Source organism: Haemaphysalis longicornis, unplaced genomic scaffold (assembly GCF_048455015.1).
Source record: "Haemaphysalis longicornis isolate Haplotype H1 unplaced genomic scaffold, Haemaphysalis longicornis Haplotype H1 scaffold_4, whole genome shotgun sequence".
Taxonomy (NCBI): Eukaryota; Metazoa; Arthropoda; class Arachnida; order Ixodida; family Ixodidae; genus Haemaphysalis; species Haemaphysalis longicornis.
The window spans coordinates 23,043,356-23,061,118 of record NW_027526361.1 but is presented as its reverse complement, the minus strand read 5'-3'; the positions used below and the strand labels follow the sequence as shown (position 1 = coordinate 23,061,118).

The 17,763-nt window shown below is 47.9% G+C and overlaps 2 protein-coding genes and 1 long non-coding RNA gene across 6 annotated transcripts in view; 2 read left to right on the top strand and 1 right to left on the bottom strand.

Moving 5' to 3' along the window:
* LOC144178374 (hemicentin-2-like) overlaps positions 1 to 17,763 on the top strand; it is an 813,819-nt gene that overhangs the window by 570,848 nt on the left and 225,208 nt on the right. The gene's annotated exons all lie outside the window — the stretch shown is intronic.
* Positions 1 to 17,763, top strand: part of LOC144178373 (uncharacterized) — a 306,850-nt gene that overhangs the window by 182,727 nt on the left and 106,360 nt on the right. The window lies entirely within an intron of this gene.
* Positions 1 to 17,763, bottom strand: part of LOC144178372 (uncharacterized) — a 67,699-nt gene that overhangs the window by 29,222 nt on the left and 20,714 nt on the right. Inside the window, exon 2 of the mRNA XM_077706157.1 lies at positions 1,976 to 2,353. Coding sequence (XP_077562283.1) covers positions 1,976 to 2,353 — 378 coding nt within the window. The remainder of the gene's footprint in view (positions 1 to 1,975; positions 2,354 to 17,763) is intronic.

Below are 17,763 nucleotides of genomic sequence, written 5' to 3'. Positions count from 1 at the left end.
GGCGATACGCAAGTCGTACCGGGCGGCCCTGGGACTCCTCAACAGCACGAGCAACGCGGCCCTCGCGTCTCTAGGAGTACACAACACGCTCTCGGAGATCAGCGAGGCGCAGCGAACGTCGCAACTGGAGCGCCTAGGGTCGACCCGCACGGGCAGAAGGTTACTACAGCGCGTGGGACTAAGCTGCTCCTTCGACGAGGAGGACGAGCTAGTACCGCTGCGCGACGACATCGCAAGCAACCTGGTGATCCCGCCGCTACCCAAGAACGTGGCGCCGGGGCGAAACTCGGAGCGGAGGATGGCGCGGGCGTGCGCGCTCGCCAAGGGGTACAATGGGAGGAGCGACGCGGTGTACGTGGACGCTTCCAAACGCCGCGACAGGGAAGACACCTACGCCGTGGTGGCGATACGAGCCGCCACGGGAGAAGTACTAAGTGCGGGCAGCGTGCAAGCCAAGACCGCCAGACAGGCGGAGGAGGCGGCCATAGCGCTGGCCCTGCTTCACCCCGACACGCGAACGGTGTTCAGCGACTCGAAGTCGGCCATCGCCAATCTCGCCAGGGGTATGGTCTGCAAGACAACGATGCGAGTCCTTTCCGGCATCGGGGAAGGCACGCGCAAGAACGCAACGACGACCGTGCGCTGGTTTCCGGCCCACATGGGTCGGGAGCTGCGAGGCGGCTACAGGAACGTCAACGAGGCAGCCGACGCTGCGGCCCGTGATCTCGCCGCGTGCCGGGCCGCGCCAGCGACGGACGCCGACGTCGACGAGGAGCCAAGCAACGACGAGGACGACAACGGCCCAGAGCCCCTGACCACATACGGTGCTACGCTGTGTTGGTATAGGACAGAGAGGCAGGCCTATCCTCCGCCCCACCCGGGGCTCGCGAGGAGAGAGGCCGTGCTTCTACGACAACTGCAAACCGGGACAGTGCTTACGCCGGCGCTCGCGCGCCACGTGTGCCCGGACATGTACGAGGACGAGGTGTGCAGTGTGTGTGCGCGTGTGAACGCAGACTTGGCCCACTTGATGTGGGGATGTGCGGACCACGACTCAAGTGCGGGGAGGCCGATCCTCCCACCGGACATTGCGGACTCAGTGCGCTCTTCGGGGCGAGAAGATCAGCTAAGGGCCATCCAGCGGCTCGAGGCTGCACTGGACAGGCAAAGGCGAAAGGGGAACCCGCACTCCCCTCGGCCTCCTCCTGCGGGAGCGAGGGCTAGGGGCGACAGCGGCGGCACTCCAAGTAGCCCGCGCCGACCAGACGTAGACCTCGGGGTCGGCCCGACGCCGCGGTGAGCGGTGAAGACTACGGGACGGTGAAGCCCTGCCTGGCCTGATCCGTCCCCGACTGCCGGTACCTCAATAAAGTCCTTTCTCTCTCTCTCTCTCTCTCCATCAGAAAAGCCGCGGCCGGAATCACACATGCGTCCGTGAACTCAGCAGCGCAATGGCCACTGAGCCACCGCCCCCATGAGCTATTACGCTTCACGGCAATGCGAGCGTTGCAGAGTACGATTTTGGGCAAACGCTCAGCCGTGCAAGATTCCTAAATGCGCCTCCAATTTGTGCCTGCCAGTAAACGTGTTTATTCTGGCTGCCTACTAATTCTGCCGCTAATTTTAACGCCTCAAAAATTCTACATTGTGTCTTCCGGAGAAGGGTCACGGTGAAAGAGGGTGAACTATTTTTTATCACGCTTGGGTAAGAAATCGTGTTCAAGATGGAGTATTCAAGACACAATATTTTCTAAGTTTGTGATGCGGCATTTCGTCTGCGGACGCAATAATTGATTTTATTTTAAACGTACAACTACGCACACCGAAGAGAGTGGGAAAAGAGGCGCAATTGTAAACGCGCAAACGCAACTAGCCCAACAACAGTGGTTTGTTTCAATCCGACCAATTAACCCCCCCCCCCCCCCCCATCGCGCGCGATAGAAAAACACGCACAAAGAAAAAAGACAGGGCTCACCATAGACGGTCATAAGTTGTGACCTTTGGTCCTGACTGCTGTGCGAGGTCACGTGACACGAGTAGCGTCCGCTCAGTTCGGTGGTGGGTCGCAGCAGGTTGAGGGCGCGGAACTTGGTGAAGTGGTTGCCGGTGACGGTGAAGTCTGTGTTGAGGCGGCCCTTGAGCCTCTGCGAGACGTGGCGTGACTCGAGCTCGGGTATCCACTGGTAGATGGGCTTGGGGTCGTCGTTGAGGAACCACTTGACCACCAGCTGCGAGTCGTCGCGTTCTGTGTACACGTACTCGCAGTCGAGCAGCACCGAGTCCTCGGTGCCGTTCTCCACCCACGTGGGCACCGACAGGCGCACGATCTGCACGCCGCTCGCCGACCGGGGCGCTGCGCCATCGGGGGGAGAGAAGGGGCAAAGCGAACTTCTTGGCTCACTCCGTAGCGTTTGCATCATTGCTTCGAGTGTCCTCATACAAACATTGCCTGGGCGTCACCACACTAAGATGGCGCCTCCCCCCAAAAAACCCCTCAAGCGTTTTTCTGAGGTTTTAGTCACTATGTCTCCCTACGAACTTGCCCACTTGTCGGTGCTTTTAAAACCGTGTTTGATTGGCCTTTAATCTTTGAAGCGAAAGCAAAAACCAATGAGAACAGGCTCTTACGAAGACGCTGGCGATTGAGCAAAAATGAAAATAGGAACCCAGCTTTCTCTGAGCACTTTGTGAATTGCTCTTCAACGTCACAAAAAAAGTAAGAGAAACGGGAAAGGAAAATGCAAGCTTTAATTATTTATTTTTAACCAAACAACGCATTGTTGGTCATTAAACTCAGCTCGCTAGCGCTGCAAAACATGTGATCTTCCAGTTAACACAGTTATCCAGGCTTCAGTGTTCATATATTTGATGGGCCATCTGGCAGCCTGTCACTTTCTGTGTGCGTTTAAAAGACATTTCTCCGAGAGATGAATTGCCAACGCATAATAATTTGAAGACTACCACGTTGCAGATAGCTACTATTGACCTGACGACTGCGCCCTCCATTTGCTTTGATAACGAATATATTTCCATGTATGTGCGTGTACATGCGTAGCAAGACGTCCGCTTTATCAAAGCCGCTGTTGCTTTGGCCTGCTCGTTGCATCTAATTGGAATATCTGGCCGTGGACGACCAGGGAACGTCCAAGGCAACTTGGAATCTCCTCTCGCTTTACCCCTCCCTGCTTCGACATTGCTCTCATACTTTTCCGCGGCGGGTCCCGCTGCCACTGGCTTTATAGGAAGGCGCCACAACGTGCAACATTGTCTGCTGGAGCAAAGGACCCGCATCAGGAACGATGGCGTGCCACGCGCACTGTAATGAACTGGGCACCCCAGTTTGTGTGCACGCAGACAACGGTAGGCACAAGCATTTCGTCCAGTGCGTCCTCATGCTAATAGTATGAGGACGTACTGCAGGCCATGCGTTAGTTTGTGGCGGTACATCGCCACAAACTAACGCCTGGCACGCTTTGGCCCTGTTTTCCCCATAAAGAAGGTAACGATCCTGCGCAGTTTCCAAATGGCTTCTGGCGTTAACTGCAAGGTTTTTTTTTTTTTTGATGTCGTATGCGGATTCTTTTGTAAAGAAAATTAATGTAACGTACTTTTTTTCAGTTCATAGAGAATTTTTGTGTTTGGGATGAAGAAATAATCTCTGGACCTCCTTCAACTTAACTTTCTTTGTGGTTTTACTGACGACCGGGTAATCTTTGTCGTGTGCTGACCCCCGGGTATAACTTTGTATTAAATATCGTACTGCTTGCGTAGAGTGCTAGTTAAATTTATGCCCCGTCGGCTTGTCCAGGTTAGTGATCAATATCCAAGCTATTGGATATTGATCTGGCATAACTGGCGTGCTGTCAGGGATGAAGGCTTCGCTATATAATGTAAACGCACAAAACCGATTTACAAAATAGTGCATAGCCGTAGCATGACCCTCTAAAGAAAGGCTGCTTACGGCGACACTGTTAGTAAACTTCAGGGCGGTGTCATTACATTTAGCTTCGTACTTATGTCGGCTTCGCCACGCTGGTCTGTGACACACATCTGGCGCTCATACAAACCCAATGTGTCACACTACGACCCCCTCAGAAACTTTTACATTCTCGTAAACACACCACATTCGCGAATAGAGTGACTGCTCCACATTAATGTGTATTTCGAAAGCCTAAAAACGGTCAATTTTAGTCATGAACCTGCCCCAAAAGCAGCGGAAACAGTGGGGGGCGGGCCGGAGCACTCCGCGGCTGTTTTCGAAACGGGCCCTTAGGGGATTTTAATGGCGCCCTATAGGCCGCGCTCGAGGCGTACACCATCCATCTGAATATCATATTGCACAAAATTGCCCCCAACATTATCCACGGTACTGGAAATTGTAGATACCGTACAGAGGTAATTACTAAACACTATTATACTTCACGTTAAAAACAACTTTATTTTATGACATGTGAGACAAATTATTCTGAAGCCCTTTTAATATTATCGACATGGAAGCACAGTGCTCGCATCAAACAAAATGTTTCGGGGTGCCTCTTCTGTTCACCAACTATGAAAGGAAAAGCCGTTTAAGATTCTTTCCCTACAACACGGTGCACGCCACCCCCCCCCCCCCCCCAATAGCATTAATTCCACCGCCCAACCCCGAAACTATTCTAAAAGGGGGCCGACAGTGGGACCTTGAATAGGTATAGGTACAAGCCTGTAAAAATTGGCTGTTGCGTTTCTTATTTCGCTAAAATTTTGTAAGCCTAAATTTTTTCCCCTACCTTTGCGTTTTCGGTGGAATCAACTTCATGCAATGCAGTGTTTGTTCTTTCCTTTCTTTTTCGATTTATTTCTTCTTTTTTCTCACTTTATGTATTACCAGATATTTTTATATTGTCTTATGGCCGTGTCTAGAGTGCCGTCCGACGGTATCATAAGCACTCCACTATATCGACGTCCATCGGCGTTTTGTGACAAAATTGCCGTGTCTGGCACCACATCGCTCTAGATACCGTAAAGCTAGTCAACCTAACCTAAACATAACATAACATAACCTAACGCACACAAAGAAATCATTTAAAACACCAAAACTAACCTAAGGCATAAAAATTATAGTCTAATTTAGAGATGAAAAAAAAACCGAGGCAAAAGCTGGTCTCGAACCTCCGTCCTTTGGATTACGAAGCTAAGATGGATCCTCTACACCGCAACGACAGACGCTTTGGAGGGTGCTAGCCTAGTGTTAAATATTCGAATGTCGTCGGACGGCACTCTAGAGTGCCGTCTGACGGCTAGAGTGCCGTCTAAGCTAGAGTGCCGTCTGACGGCACTCTAGACACTGCGTTGTCTTATTCGACTCAATTTATATTTGCTTACACTGGCCATAGCTCCGTCCACAAGCCTCTTCTGTCTTAATCGGGCTCTATATTTCGATGTATACGTTCTTAGATAAATCTAATTATTCGATGCCGTTATTAGAATATATTAGGTTTTAAAATAATATATTATTTTATATCACGTTATTTGTGTGAATTTATTACTTGTGTCAAGGCACTCACTCAGGGTTTATAGCGTATATCCTTCCAAAGGCAGCTTCTCGCGAAGGAACGTAGAAAAAAGGAGATGCAGTTTAGCGGTGCTTTCCAGTTTGCATTGCCGACACGCCGGCTGCGGTGCGAGAATGAAAAATAGCGACAGTGTTTAGCGCTACAAATCATTGAATAACAATAATACTGCTCGTGGAGTCAATGGCGAGCAAACATCAACGACCCAAATTCTTAGGGACAATCTGCGCGGAAAGCGCCTGGAACAATGACAAGCCATTAGTGAAATAAAAGGGGTGGCCCAAGCACATTACCCTTCGTGCGCAGATCAATTAGAAGCACCCGATACAGACATACCGTCAGCTTAATTAAGATTGCTCATTTCTGCGCCGAAACTAATCACGTCAAGTGGGCAACGATTGAGCGATGCAAGCCGCATCGAAAAAAGCAAGGCACTCCAGTGATTGCAACGCCGGCTTCTTTCCTCATTCATTCTTTCTTTCTGCCCGAAACTCGGCTTCTGAAATGGAAAAATAAAAAAGGTGGTGCAGAAGCTCACGAAAGAAAGCGTAAAAACGAAAAAAGCGTCCGAGTGGAAAGAGAAAAAACGGTAAGAGTGCAGGCAATGGAGCGTTTGGCAGGAACGAAAATTGCGGGACCCGAAAGGGGAACTGGACGCTGGAAGAAAAATAATCATTCGGCTCAGTTTCACGGAGTGGTCTTTCTCGGCGCGCCGTTCGATGACTTCGATTTCTAATTGGCAGTGACGTTGAGCATGTGCGCGCGCATTGAAATGAGTGGCACGCCGGAGCACTGGATTTCCCCCCGAATGCCGATAAGCGTCGCGTGGCGATCACGAAACGAAAGGCAAGCGCTGCCGAAGGATAAGCGAAAATCAATGCCTCCCACTGGACGATGCTCGTATAATTTGCACGCGGCCGTTTTGATGGCGTCGTATTGGGTTCCTGGCCGGAGTTGAGCAGAGATTATTGACGGCGGGATTATTGCTGCGGCCGTCCTCATATATACCGAAATCCTTCGACTTCATTTGATCGGTTCGCTTCTTTACTGCTGCTGGCTTTACAAACAGTGGAACGAAAACTCATTGTGGTTGGTTTCTATCTGCGCTGAAAAACTGAAGTGCAGTCGTAGGTAATTTCTTGTTTTTTGCGCGTTATCTTAAAGGGTACTCACCTAATTACATTCCTATGTGACTCATTAATGTATGACCCGCTGGGTTAAAAAGCGTCGTGTACGGACACTAAAATGTTTGAAAATCCAAATTGATTGATTGATTGTAGGTTATAACGCGCCGACGCAACGCAGGCGATGAGGCGCGCCGTGGTGGAGGGCTCCGGATTAATTTTGGCCACCTGGGGATCTTTAATCTCGTACACGGGCATTTTAGCTTTTCACCTCCATCAGAAAAGCGGCCGCCGCGGCCAGGAATCGAACCCGCGTCCTCGTGCTCAGCAGCACAACGCCTTAGCCACTGAGCCACCACGGCGGGGGCACATCCAAATCCAGTGTCCTAGTTTGCATCTATTAGAAACATATCTCACTTTTTTACTGACATAAAAAGTAAACACGAAACACGTTTTGGTTGATCTAGTTTTCTCTAGATGGCGCTAGTGGTCTAGCCAGTAAGAGTTTGGTGTACTTATTTCAGTACAGTAGTCACATATTTCTAAAATGAGCCTATTATGCCGTTGCGAACATTTTTTGGTATTTGTAAAACTTTTCTATTCGTGCACGATGCTTTTTAAGCCCGTGGGTCATGAAGTGGTTAAGTTCCATAGGACTGTTAACAGGTGAGCCCCCGTTAAATACGGCGCACGGGCAGGACACCGTCCTTAATGTAATGATACTGTGCAGGGTAACCCTACAGGTGCCACAAAACGCTGCTGGGCTGTCTGACCGAACTGGGCCAACTACGCAACAACGAAACATACTTTCCTTGGGAAAGTAGCAGCTAATTTTGATTGCATAACCAGGCTTGCCAACTGGGTTAAAATCTGCGTCAAATTGGAATTTGTAACGGCGTCTAACTACTTTAGGAGAATGTTGCACCGCTCTGGGTATAACTTCGTGAGGCCAGCGATGAAAGTTGCCAAAGATCCTGGGAAAGAATATGTATCCCCATTACGTGAAAATTGATTGATTGTAGGGTTTAACGCGCCGACGCAACGCAGGCGATGAGGCGCGCCGTAGTGGAGGGCTCCGGAATAATTTTGACCACCTGGGGATCTTTAACGTGTGCCGAAATCTCGTACATACGGGCGTTTTTGCTTTTCGCCTCCATCAGAAAAGCGGCCGCATTACGTGAAAATATACGCCGGCGGCAGCATGACCGAACGACGATACCAGTTAAGAACCAGAGCAATCAAAACGCGCCAGAAAAGCTCAAATTGACGTCATAGTTCTCAGGGAGGTTCCCGTAAACAAAATGAGAGCTTTGGAAGGAAAATTTCGTACATTTCGGTACGGGTGGGAATGGAACCCGGGCCTCAGGCTATGTTCATACTACCGATGCAAAAGCCGTATCGTGATTGATGGACGTAAAAAGCGGCATGTCACGCAGTTCGGTTGGCTGAGACGTGAAATTACGTCATTCCTAAAAGTTATTACGACAGTTGTGGCAACAGCCTGAACCCGACCTAAGGTGTGAGATACGAGTCCTTTATCCCAATCTCGCGGCTGCATTTTTTTTTTCTCTTCAGTGTCTACGGCACAAATTCTCCGGTTACGTCTGGCAAGATTGTATGCCCAGTACGTGTGTCGAAACGAGCGTGTGTCCCTCGTGGTGTGGATGGCCGTGCGAGGGGAAGCCGACAGACTCCCTGGTGTTAGTCGGAGCTTTCCGAAGCATTCGTGCCGGGTCCTGTGATGGAAAGTGACTGCACGCCGGGCGTACCACCTGTTTATGCGTCGACTAAGCGTGGTTCACCACGCAAGTACGCCAACAATACCCGAGCCCAGGAGCCACACAATCAAGCTTTAGGACAGTCAACCTCCAGGAATTTAGTGATACTTCCAAGGATGTCGTTCTCTACCAACCCACGTACGCAAAGACGATGTATGTAGTACTGCACAAAGTCTTCTAGAAATACCGCAAACGAAGTCATAGCGCTTTCACTTTCAAGCCGTGTAAGCATGCTTAAAAGTCCCGCGAAATTCTAATCACCCTAACCCGTTCCCGTTGTTACCGTACACGAATTTATTGGGCCCTGTGGTTTAGTGGTGCCTGGTGGCCGCCAGTTAAATCTGGCGGCGACGGTGGCAGCCCTAGTGACGAGGAGTGTTTGCACGTCCAGGTCCGAGATGCCCAGAGCACCCTCCCCATGCTTATCACCATCTACATACGCGAAGGGATCTTGAGGGCATGCCCGCATGGAGTGGGCAAGTGTCGCCGAGGCGCCACAAAGGAGGCATTTCGGTGAGGGATACTAAGCGGGTTAGATGCGGTGGAATACCGCCCGGCAAAATAGGGAATTGGTTTGCCGGAGACACCAAAGGCCTTCCTGATAGTTGGTGAGCCCTGCATCGCCAGGGGTAATTGCGGCGGGCGAGGTGGTAATGGACGAAAATGTCGTGATAAGTGATGAATCGATCCCTAACGGATCGGGTGTAGCTCAAAACAACCCATTCTCGTTGGAACCCTTCCTGTTTGAACCCATTACCGAAACACCCTTCCTGTTAAGCCCGTCCCGTGTACGGCCGTTCCCAAAACGCCCTTCCCGTGTGACCGCTTACTATTTCAAACCGTTCCCAAAAGGCCCTTCCTGTTTCAACTCGCTCTCAAAACGCCCTTCGCACTTGAACCCGTATCGTTTCAACCCATTCGAATTTCTGAAAATATGCATTACTGTTTTTGAAAGTTCTCCCCAAAATGTGCATCCAAGAAACGGGCCATGCACTACTGTACAAACTTCTATGCTGTAATTTATCGGGCAATTTATCGGGCATACGGCTGATATTTCTGGACAATGAAAGTTCGTGCATGTTTGAGGCCGATAATGTGCCCTTGAAGCTACGTCAAGAAGGAAATGCTTCCGCATTTCTCGTATGTCTGGCTTCTGTGCAGAAAAAAAAAATTGTTTGTTCATTCATGATTCGTCAGAAAAGCCACAATTGTGCTGAAACAATTAATTAAGCCCGCGAAATACTTTTTTCCAGTACCGGTGCTCCTAGTGGCCACCACGATGAACTAACCAGCCAGGGCCGATAAGATTTCACTGACAAAAAAATCGGGCAAGAAATATCCTGCATCAATGGGAGTTCAAATTCCGACAATCGCATGGTTTTTTATAATCAAGAAGCGTGCACCCAAGTGCAAATGTAACTACTGCAAGGACTCAATCTATGGAACTGCGTGCATTGCATGGGATGCGTGTCTGTGCTGGCATTTCACTGAAATGTTATCAAGCCGGCAACTAGTACCGCAAAAATTGTTTGAAGCATTATAGATGGATGAATACCTAAATGTTTGCTTTTGTTTTTCCATGTACTGCGTGCCTTCTTATGCATTATCCGTAAAAAGTATACGCAAAAGAATACAGCTTGGGGTGTTCTTAAGGCGTGGATGAAAAATGTGTGCGAACCATTTCCCCCAAGAAAGAATTTCAGCTTTAGACCTCAATGGCCATTCTTTTACAAACATTTGCATATAAAGTGACCGTTAGCCACACACTAAAATGGATGGTACCACTGGCTTGGCCCATTATAGTTCCCGTTTTCATAACATACGTTTTTTCTGTACTTAGGTCGATTTAGTAATTATATTTCGCGTGATCTTTTTTTTCCTGCGTAGAAATAAAGCAGTAGCCCTGTACTACCCCAATAAATTAATTGTATTCGTTAAAAGACCCAACTTCGTTCTCGGCAAGAGCTACATACGCTACAAACTGGCACTGCGCCCGCGTTTATTCTCGTCTTTTCCTTTTTTGTGTGTGTTGCATATGGAAAGAAGTGCATGTGCATTCTTATATAAAACAATTCAATATTTTGAAACTAAGGTATGCAACCGTCGGGACTAGAGCCCACACCGCTGGCAGAATACGCATGCGAGCAACATGTTCCAGACCGCTCGACCAACGCGAAAGCAGGCGGAAGGCTGCGGTTTCAGCTGCAATTCACCAACGCTGTGCCCGGTCGGACGTAACGCAGCAGATTTCGTGTGGTTTTTTGATTGCCGCATCGTAAAACGGACCATTGCACTAAGGTTGCACGTTAATAGGGCGTCTCCATACCTCAATTGGCTCCGCCAGCCGTAACTTTTTTTTTTTTTTTTTTACGGTGGAATATGTTTGACGTAGCTTCAATTTATTTTCAGGTTACGGCGGACGCAAGCAATTTCTGGCTATCGGTTACGTCGGACGTAACTCAAAACATGGGGTTAAGATACAGTTGGACGTAACTTTAATTTAAATAATCACACGCCTCGGTCCGAGTATCCTAAGTCCAACTGTGTACGTTATTCCGGGAAGGGGCCAAACGGGAAAGTACGAAACGGAAAGGTCGTTTTGTATCGGGCTAAAGCAGGAGGGAGCAAACGAGAATGTTAAAATGCGAATGGGTTCGAAATGGGAACAGGTGAAATGGGAAAGGGCGAAATGGAAAGGTCGTTTTGTGCCGGGTTGAAACGGGAGAGAACAAGCGGGAAGGTTGAAATAGGAAGGGGTACAAACGGGAACCTCCCAGCGTATCGGGTACCATGGTAGGGCATCGCCGCCTTTTCAACCATCAGTCGTGATTGAAGAACGTCACCTACGTGTTCCTGCGGTTCAGTTGCAAAACCGACCTGCTGGGCAACGTGATGTAGAAGGTAGGACACATAACTGCGGGGGCTGATTTTTGGCGACATTTGAATTCAAACGGGGACATCTAAGGGTGGCTGCATCACTTCAGATAACATCTGATGAGATTAGAATTATTCCTACCGCTTTCATACAGCAGGCTCATACGAGTAGTGTTGCTTTTCTGCATGCCATAAGCACAGAACCACAGTATTAAAAAACACAACTCTAGCCATTGCGTTGATGCCATTGAAGGGAATAATCATGCAACGTATGTACTGTGTACACTGCTGTTTTGCAAGAGCATGATATGACTGATTTATAAAGCGGCCATGATCATGCAACCTACAAAACGCTGCCTATAGCTGTAGCAAAAGTCCGTGTTTAGTGCTAAGCCACTAGCTTAGCGCAAATACTTCCATTGTATTCATCAAGTCCAGAGCGAGAGGTAAGGAGGATGGCGTCAAGAAAGTGAGGAAGAGAGAGGGGAGATATTTACTCGGCAGAGACGGCAGGGGCGGCGAAGGCTGCGGAAAACTTTTGTCTCGCGACATCATTTTCAGCGAACCGAGATACGCGGCCAATTATTCGTCCTTGCATAACCTTTCTAGAGTGTTTTTGTCCAAGTGGATAACAGAAACAAAATTATCTTTAATTGCCTCATAATTTATTTTCTGCAGAAACCAATCGTCCTCCAAAACATTCCGGTAGCTCAATGGACACGCGCGTTCGTTTCGAGGAGCCCGTGTAATGAGAACCTTACGAAACTTCGCTTCAACCACTAGAAGAGGTCTTACCACAGGGTCTAAAGGATTGACTCGAGCTTTGAAAAAGTAGCTTTGCAAACCTTGGGTCACGTTTTGAGATAAAAAAAAAAGGAGGGAGGGGGGTTGGGGAGTTTACCGGGTGTGTACCTTTAGCATCTGCTTTAGTTCCATTCTTTGAGCAGCCCTCCTTTTGTTGTGGTTGTGGAGGGTATAAAACGTACAGGTGGAAGGGAAGCAAGATGTGGGTGGAGTATCGGTGGCCTCTTAATGCAGTCTTCGTGTACGGCTCAGGGTGGGCGAAGCCACGTCGATCGAATTTCCGCGTCGCGGTCGCCCTTTGCTTTCTTTTCTTCCGTGCTTCTTCCGGGGGGTGTGCGCGCTCCCTCGCCGCAGTTATTACGCCGCTGTGTACTTACGCAACTGTGTTCTTTTATCCCTCTTCCCCTTTCTTTTCTCGCCTCTTTTCTTCCAATCTTGCCCCTTGTGTCTGGTGTTATTCTAGATTTAGTGGACCGACGCATAGGCTGCCATGTTTCTTTAACAGCGGACGTTGACGGTGCGCGTATTTCGTGCTTTCCTCACGGGAAGTAAATAAACATACGAAATGGCAAAACCGAAGTCAGTGTAGAAGCATTGTGACTACGTGCGAGTTCTTCACTCGCTTGGTTTCACAACGGAAGTAAACGCACATGAATACTGTTTCTTATACGTTTCGGCTACTTCAAAGTATGTTTGTTGAGATACTTTTATTGCTTTGCCTCCAGCTCACTGCAAAATAAAGCAAGATATTGCAACAACGCTTCACGAATGCTTCCTTTACGTCCGTTTGAGATATAAGTTATACGGCCCGACTTTCGAGAGTCCGTTTTCGGTTTTTAAACACTGAAGTGTCCCACCGCAAACAGTGTCATTTCTTAATATCCACACAAAAAGCTCCTAATTGACCGTTAGGAATTTAATTGTTATTAAGTGCACATGTAGGTTATTGCACGAAAACCCAAGAAAAAGCAAAATTATAACGAAACAAACAAAAGTCACCTAGTTTTATTATTGATAGCCAAATATGGCATCTATCATCCACTGCTGGAAAAAAAAGACAGAAAAAGGTGTAACTAAATAAAATGCGTATCTAACCCAGCGCACCCAGCGATTGACTAAAATAAAAAAATTCATAAGGAAAATGTCTAATGAACTGTTGAAATAACAAAAGTATAGGCAATTAGGCACCCTTGCGCGATTAAATGAAAAGAAAAAATAACTATGAAAAAATCTCCCTTAACTGCTTGCTTCTCTGCAAATGTTGAAAGGTATTCTGCCACCGTTGCCACGTAAAACGTTCGCCTCTCATCGTACCCCCCCCCCCCCCCCCCCTCATGCTCTTGCATTCCCCAGTCCAGCTTCCATCGATAATTATAAAAAATACATACATTTTTACGGACTCGTGCGTCTGAAAAAAGCGCAACCTAAAGGTTGAAATATAAAACACATTTTGTAGAATGTTTCTGTTGCTGTGATATTTTTTACGAATAAAGAGTCTTACCACAGGTGTAGTCAAAATGTATCTCGCATTTATAAACAATAAAAGTAGGGGTTTGCGTGCCCAGAAATGTCTGCAGGTTTTTAATCACTGCAGCTTGGTGATATCCAGTGTATTCTGGTCAGCGCAACAAATTAGTAATTACTGTAAGTCTTCTATAGGTCTCCGAGATAGGTGGTGAGGCAGTGGAAGAGATGAGCGAATATCTCTACTTAGGCCAAGTAGTGAACCAGGATCCCAACAATGACGCAGAGATAATTAGGAGGATAAGACAGCGGTGGAGTACATTCGGCCGGCATTCTCAGATAATGAACGGCCGCCTACCATTGTCCCTGAAGAAGAAAGTGTATGACAGCTGCATATTACCGGCACTCACCTACGGGGCAGGAACTTGGAGGCTTACTAAAAGGGTTCAACTTAAATCGAGGACGACTCAGCGCGCAATGGAACGGAAGATGATAGCTGTAACATTAAGGAACAAAAAGAGAGCGGAGTGGGTCAGGCAACAAACGTGTGTTAAGGACATATTAGTAGAAATTAAGAAGAAGAAATGAGCGTGGGCAGGGCATGTAATGCGAAGGCAAGATAACCGTTGGTCATTAAGGTTAACACAGTGGATCCCTAGAGAAGGCAAGCGTTGCAGGAGGCGGCAGAAAGTTAGATGGGCAGATGAGATCAATAAGTTTCCGCGGATAAATTGGTCGCAGTTAGCACAGGACCGGGATGATTGGAGATCCATGGGAGAGGCCTTCGCCCTGCAGTGGGTGCAGATAAGATGATGATGATGATGATGATGAGTCTTCGGTGCATAATCAAAGGTTGCTGAAACCATATACTGATAAAATGGCTGGGTTTATAAGAGCTGAGGTTTCAACATCCTGTCGTATGCAAGCGCCTGCACGGGCAGAGTGGCGAGCGGGACCTCTGTACACAGTGATGGCTATGTGGTAGCCTGTCTAGATCACCTACGGTGCCTGACGCCTTCACTACAGCAGATGCTGCATGTGGGCCGTCTTTAAAATTTCTTCGCAAGATGGTGTGTTCACGGGCGAATGTTTTTTCTACTATTATTCACAATTGTGCGGCCTACGAGACCAACATGCGCGACGCCGAGAACTCTTCTTGAGCAAGATGGCGTTTATATCTGGGCCATAACGCAAGACAACACATGGAATATTTTGCACTACAGTTTCTCTAGCGATGGTGATAGTACGGCAATGAGTAAAACATAATAGAAAGTTATATCAGAGCAGAGAACCAGTCCTGGTACCGCGCTCGGTACGCCGTGTGGGCACCTGCGAATGCACATACCCGGTTTCTCTCCTTGAGTGCACGTGAAACCACGCCGGTCGGATACCGCGGACTATACCAGAACTTCTTCTCCGATCTTATATAATTCTAAAAAAAAAAGGTCTGTGCTGTTCTTCCCTCAGTAGTACAGGATTGACAGAAAAGCGGCTAAATGATTTCTCAAGCTAACTGCATACGTAATACTTAAGCTGCGTCTATTCGTGCCTGCTTTGTCTTTTGCTGGCGTGACCCACCGCGGTGGCTCAGTGGCTAAGGCGTTGTGCTGCTGAGTCCGAAGACGCGGGTTCGATTCCCGGCCGTGTCGGCCGCTTTTCTTATCGAACGGAAAGCGAAAATGACCATGTGTTCGAGATTCCGGGGCACGTTAAACATTCCTAGGTGGTCAAAATTAATCGGGAGCCCTCCACTACGGCGCGCCTCATCGCCTGTGCAGAGTCGGCGCGTTAAACCCAATATCAAGAAGCTTTTGCTGGCATGATTTGGTAGCGCGATTGAAGATCTCTCTGTCCTTCAATAGAGAAGCCAAACCTGCGGGATTGCCGAACTGTATGCGAGCCAAGGTTAATATGGCTTGAAATCTTCTTTTTATTTAGGCAGCATGGCCCTAGTTGTTTTCGCAAAGGGTTAACAGGGTGTTTAACACAAAGTTCAGGTTTTCTGTATGGTTCCCTTTCTGGCTGCGACATACAAAAAAAATTTGATCTTGGCAAAGCAACTGCGAAGAATTAAAGAGAGCTGTTTGTAGTGTCACCATGTTTTCTTTACTCTCTCTCTCTCTCTCTCTCTCTCTCTCTCTCTTTAAAAAAAAGAAGGAAATTGTTTTGGGAAAGAAAAATGGTAAACAAAATGTCCGATGTCCAAACAACGAAGCCTTGCAAGATTGGAAAACACGGATGGACCCGGAGGCCAAATGAAAGGAGGCGCCGTCCACAAAGCCGAATGAACACCAAGGCGAGAGCACAGGAACAGCAAGAAATCCATCGGTTCAAACAAAGCCGCTTTTTGCCGGAATGAAACTAAAAGTAGGCGGGTGAACCGAAGAGATGGCATCTGGTTCCGCAGCAGATATGACCAACGGACAAGGGACGCGACAGCCCACTGCTTAGAACCAAAGCGGGCGCTCGAACAAGGGAGCGTGGGAGCAAAGCAAAGCATACGAACAGGGAAATGAAGGAAGCGAGGAACGAGGGATGCCAGGGACATGAGCAGATGGAGAATCCAAGAACAGTCGTGTCTTCTCGCAAAAAAAAAGGCAGATGGATACTCAGAAGAAGAAAGGAAAGACTTTCAAGTCAGGGGGAAGGAGGATGCAAGAAGCTTGGGAGCAATATAAAGAAAAACGATGAAATAAGATCAATAGCAAGAACAGTCAAGCCACCAACAAGCGCCCGACCTGGGCGCATTTTCCACAGATGGAAGAAGGGACCCAGCTGACGGGTGAATCTCTCGAGATGCAGGGAAACGACGCCGGCATCCATCCGTTGTACTTTTTTGGAAGAAACCCGACGGGCATGTGCGAAAAGGCGATAATGGTGACCTCCGAACGAGAAGAAGTCGGTCGTCCTTCCAATGCGCACGATGTCGAAGACAACTGAACGCCGCATGCGGAACGGTGCCGTCGCATTGACTGGCAGAATCAGCCCATTGCTTTCGCTTATTTTAAACATCATTTGATTTTGTTGCTCCAGAGGCACTTGTAGTTGCGGAGGAAGCTGTGCCGTATCTAACATAGCCGGGATGCGGGAACGTTTTGCGTTAGGTTGAATGGAACGCTGACTTCAACTCTTTAAACTACTCCTTGGTGCTTTCTGAATGACATCTGTGAAACCGGGCATCTCATCAAAAGGCCACCGCGAAAGAAAGGAAGGTGAGACGATTCCATCTATTTCTGCACAAAGAATGTGAGGTTCATTCTTTCATGTGCTTGCTGTAATGAACTTAGCAACGAAGCGAACAAGCTTGCAGAAGGTATGTAGGTTCAACCTAACTGGGCTGGGCTCTTTTCTAGCGACTGAATGCTGGGAATTAAGTAAATCGTAATGAAACAGAACGATGCTTTAAAGCTCGTCAGTGTCGTCTGCTCGCGCGCGATAACCAAGCGTCTCTTTGCAGTCGGGTTACGCTGGCACGTGCGTGCGGCCTTCTGGCGAACTTCCGAACCACCTCTGTAATGTAACGTCGTTTAACAACGCTGCTGTATTGGTTCTATAAATAAAGTTGACTTTACTTGACTTGACTTGACTTTAGGTAACAGCAGGTATTTAAGTAGACTTGGTTTCTTCCACTGTGTAATAAGACACGATTACTAGCCAAACAGCAGCAGGACAAAAAGCAAAAACACTGGACGACGCTTTGCCTTAGTTACTGTTTCGCCACTGATCATGTCTTATTATTCTCATTACCAAGTAGTCCAACTGTTCGCATTACCTTCCACTGCGGCTGGCACAATGCCTAGCCCCAATTTTGATTAGGCACTTGAAATCGTGTTCAAAAAGGATGAATAGATCAATTAGTTCAACGTGGTCTCTCAAAAATGTTCCCTTCGGCAACTTCAAGCACGCGTTTATTTGCCAATGAGCAAGCACGCCAGATATTTCTAGGACGTTATCCCATTTGGTGTTGGCGTTTTGGACGACGCTGAACTTCGTATATACCAATGAAAATAATGTCAGTACAGTAATCCTAATATGGTACCGCTTCTGCACCAAATCAGTACCTCCATCTCAGAAGTACGTTCAAACAATACGAAGTGGATGGTTGCATCCGCTGCTATTTACATAAAGAATATTTAACTGCTGCTATTTAACCGAATAATAAATAAT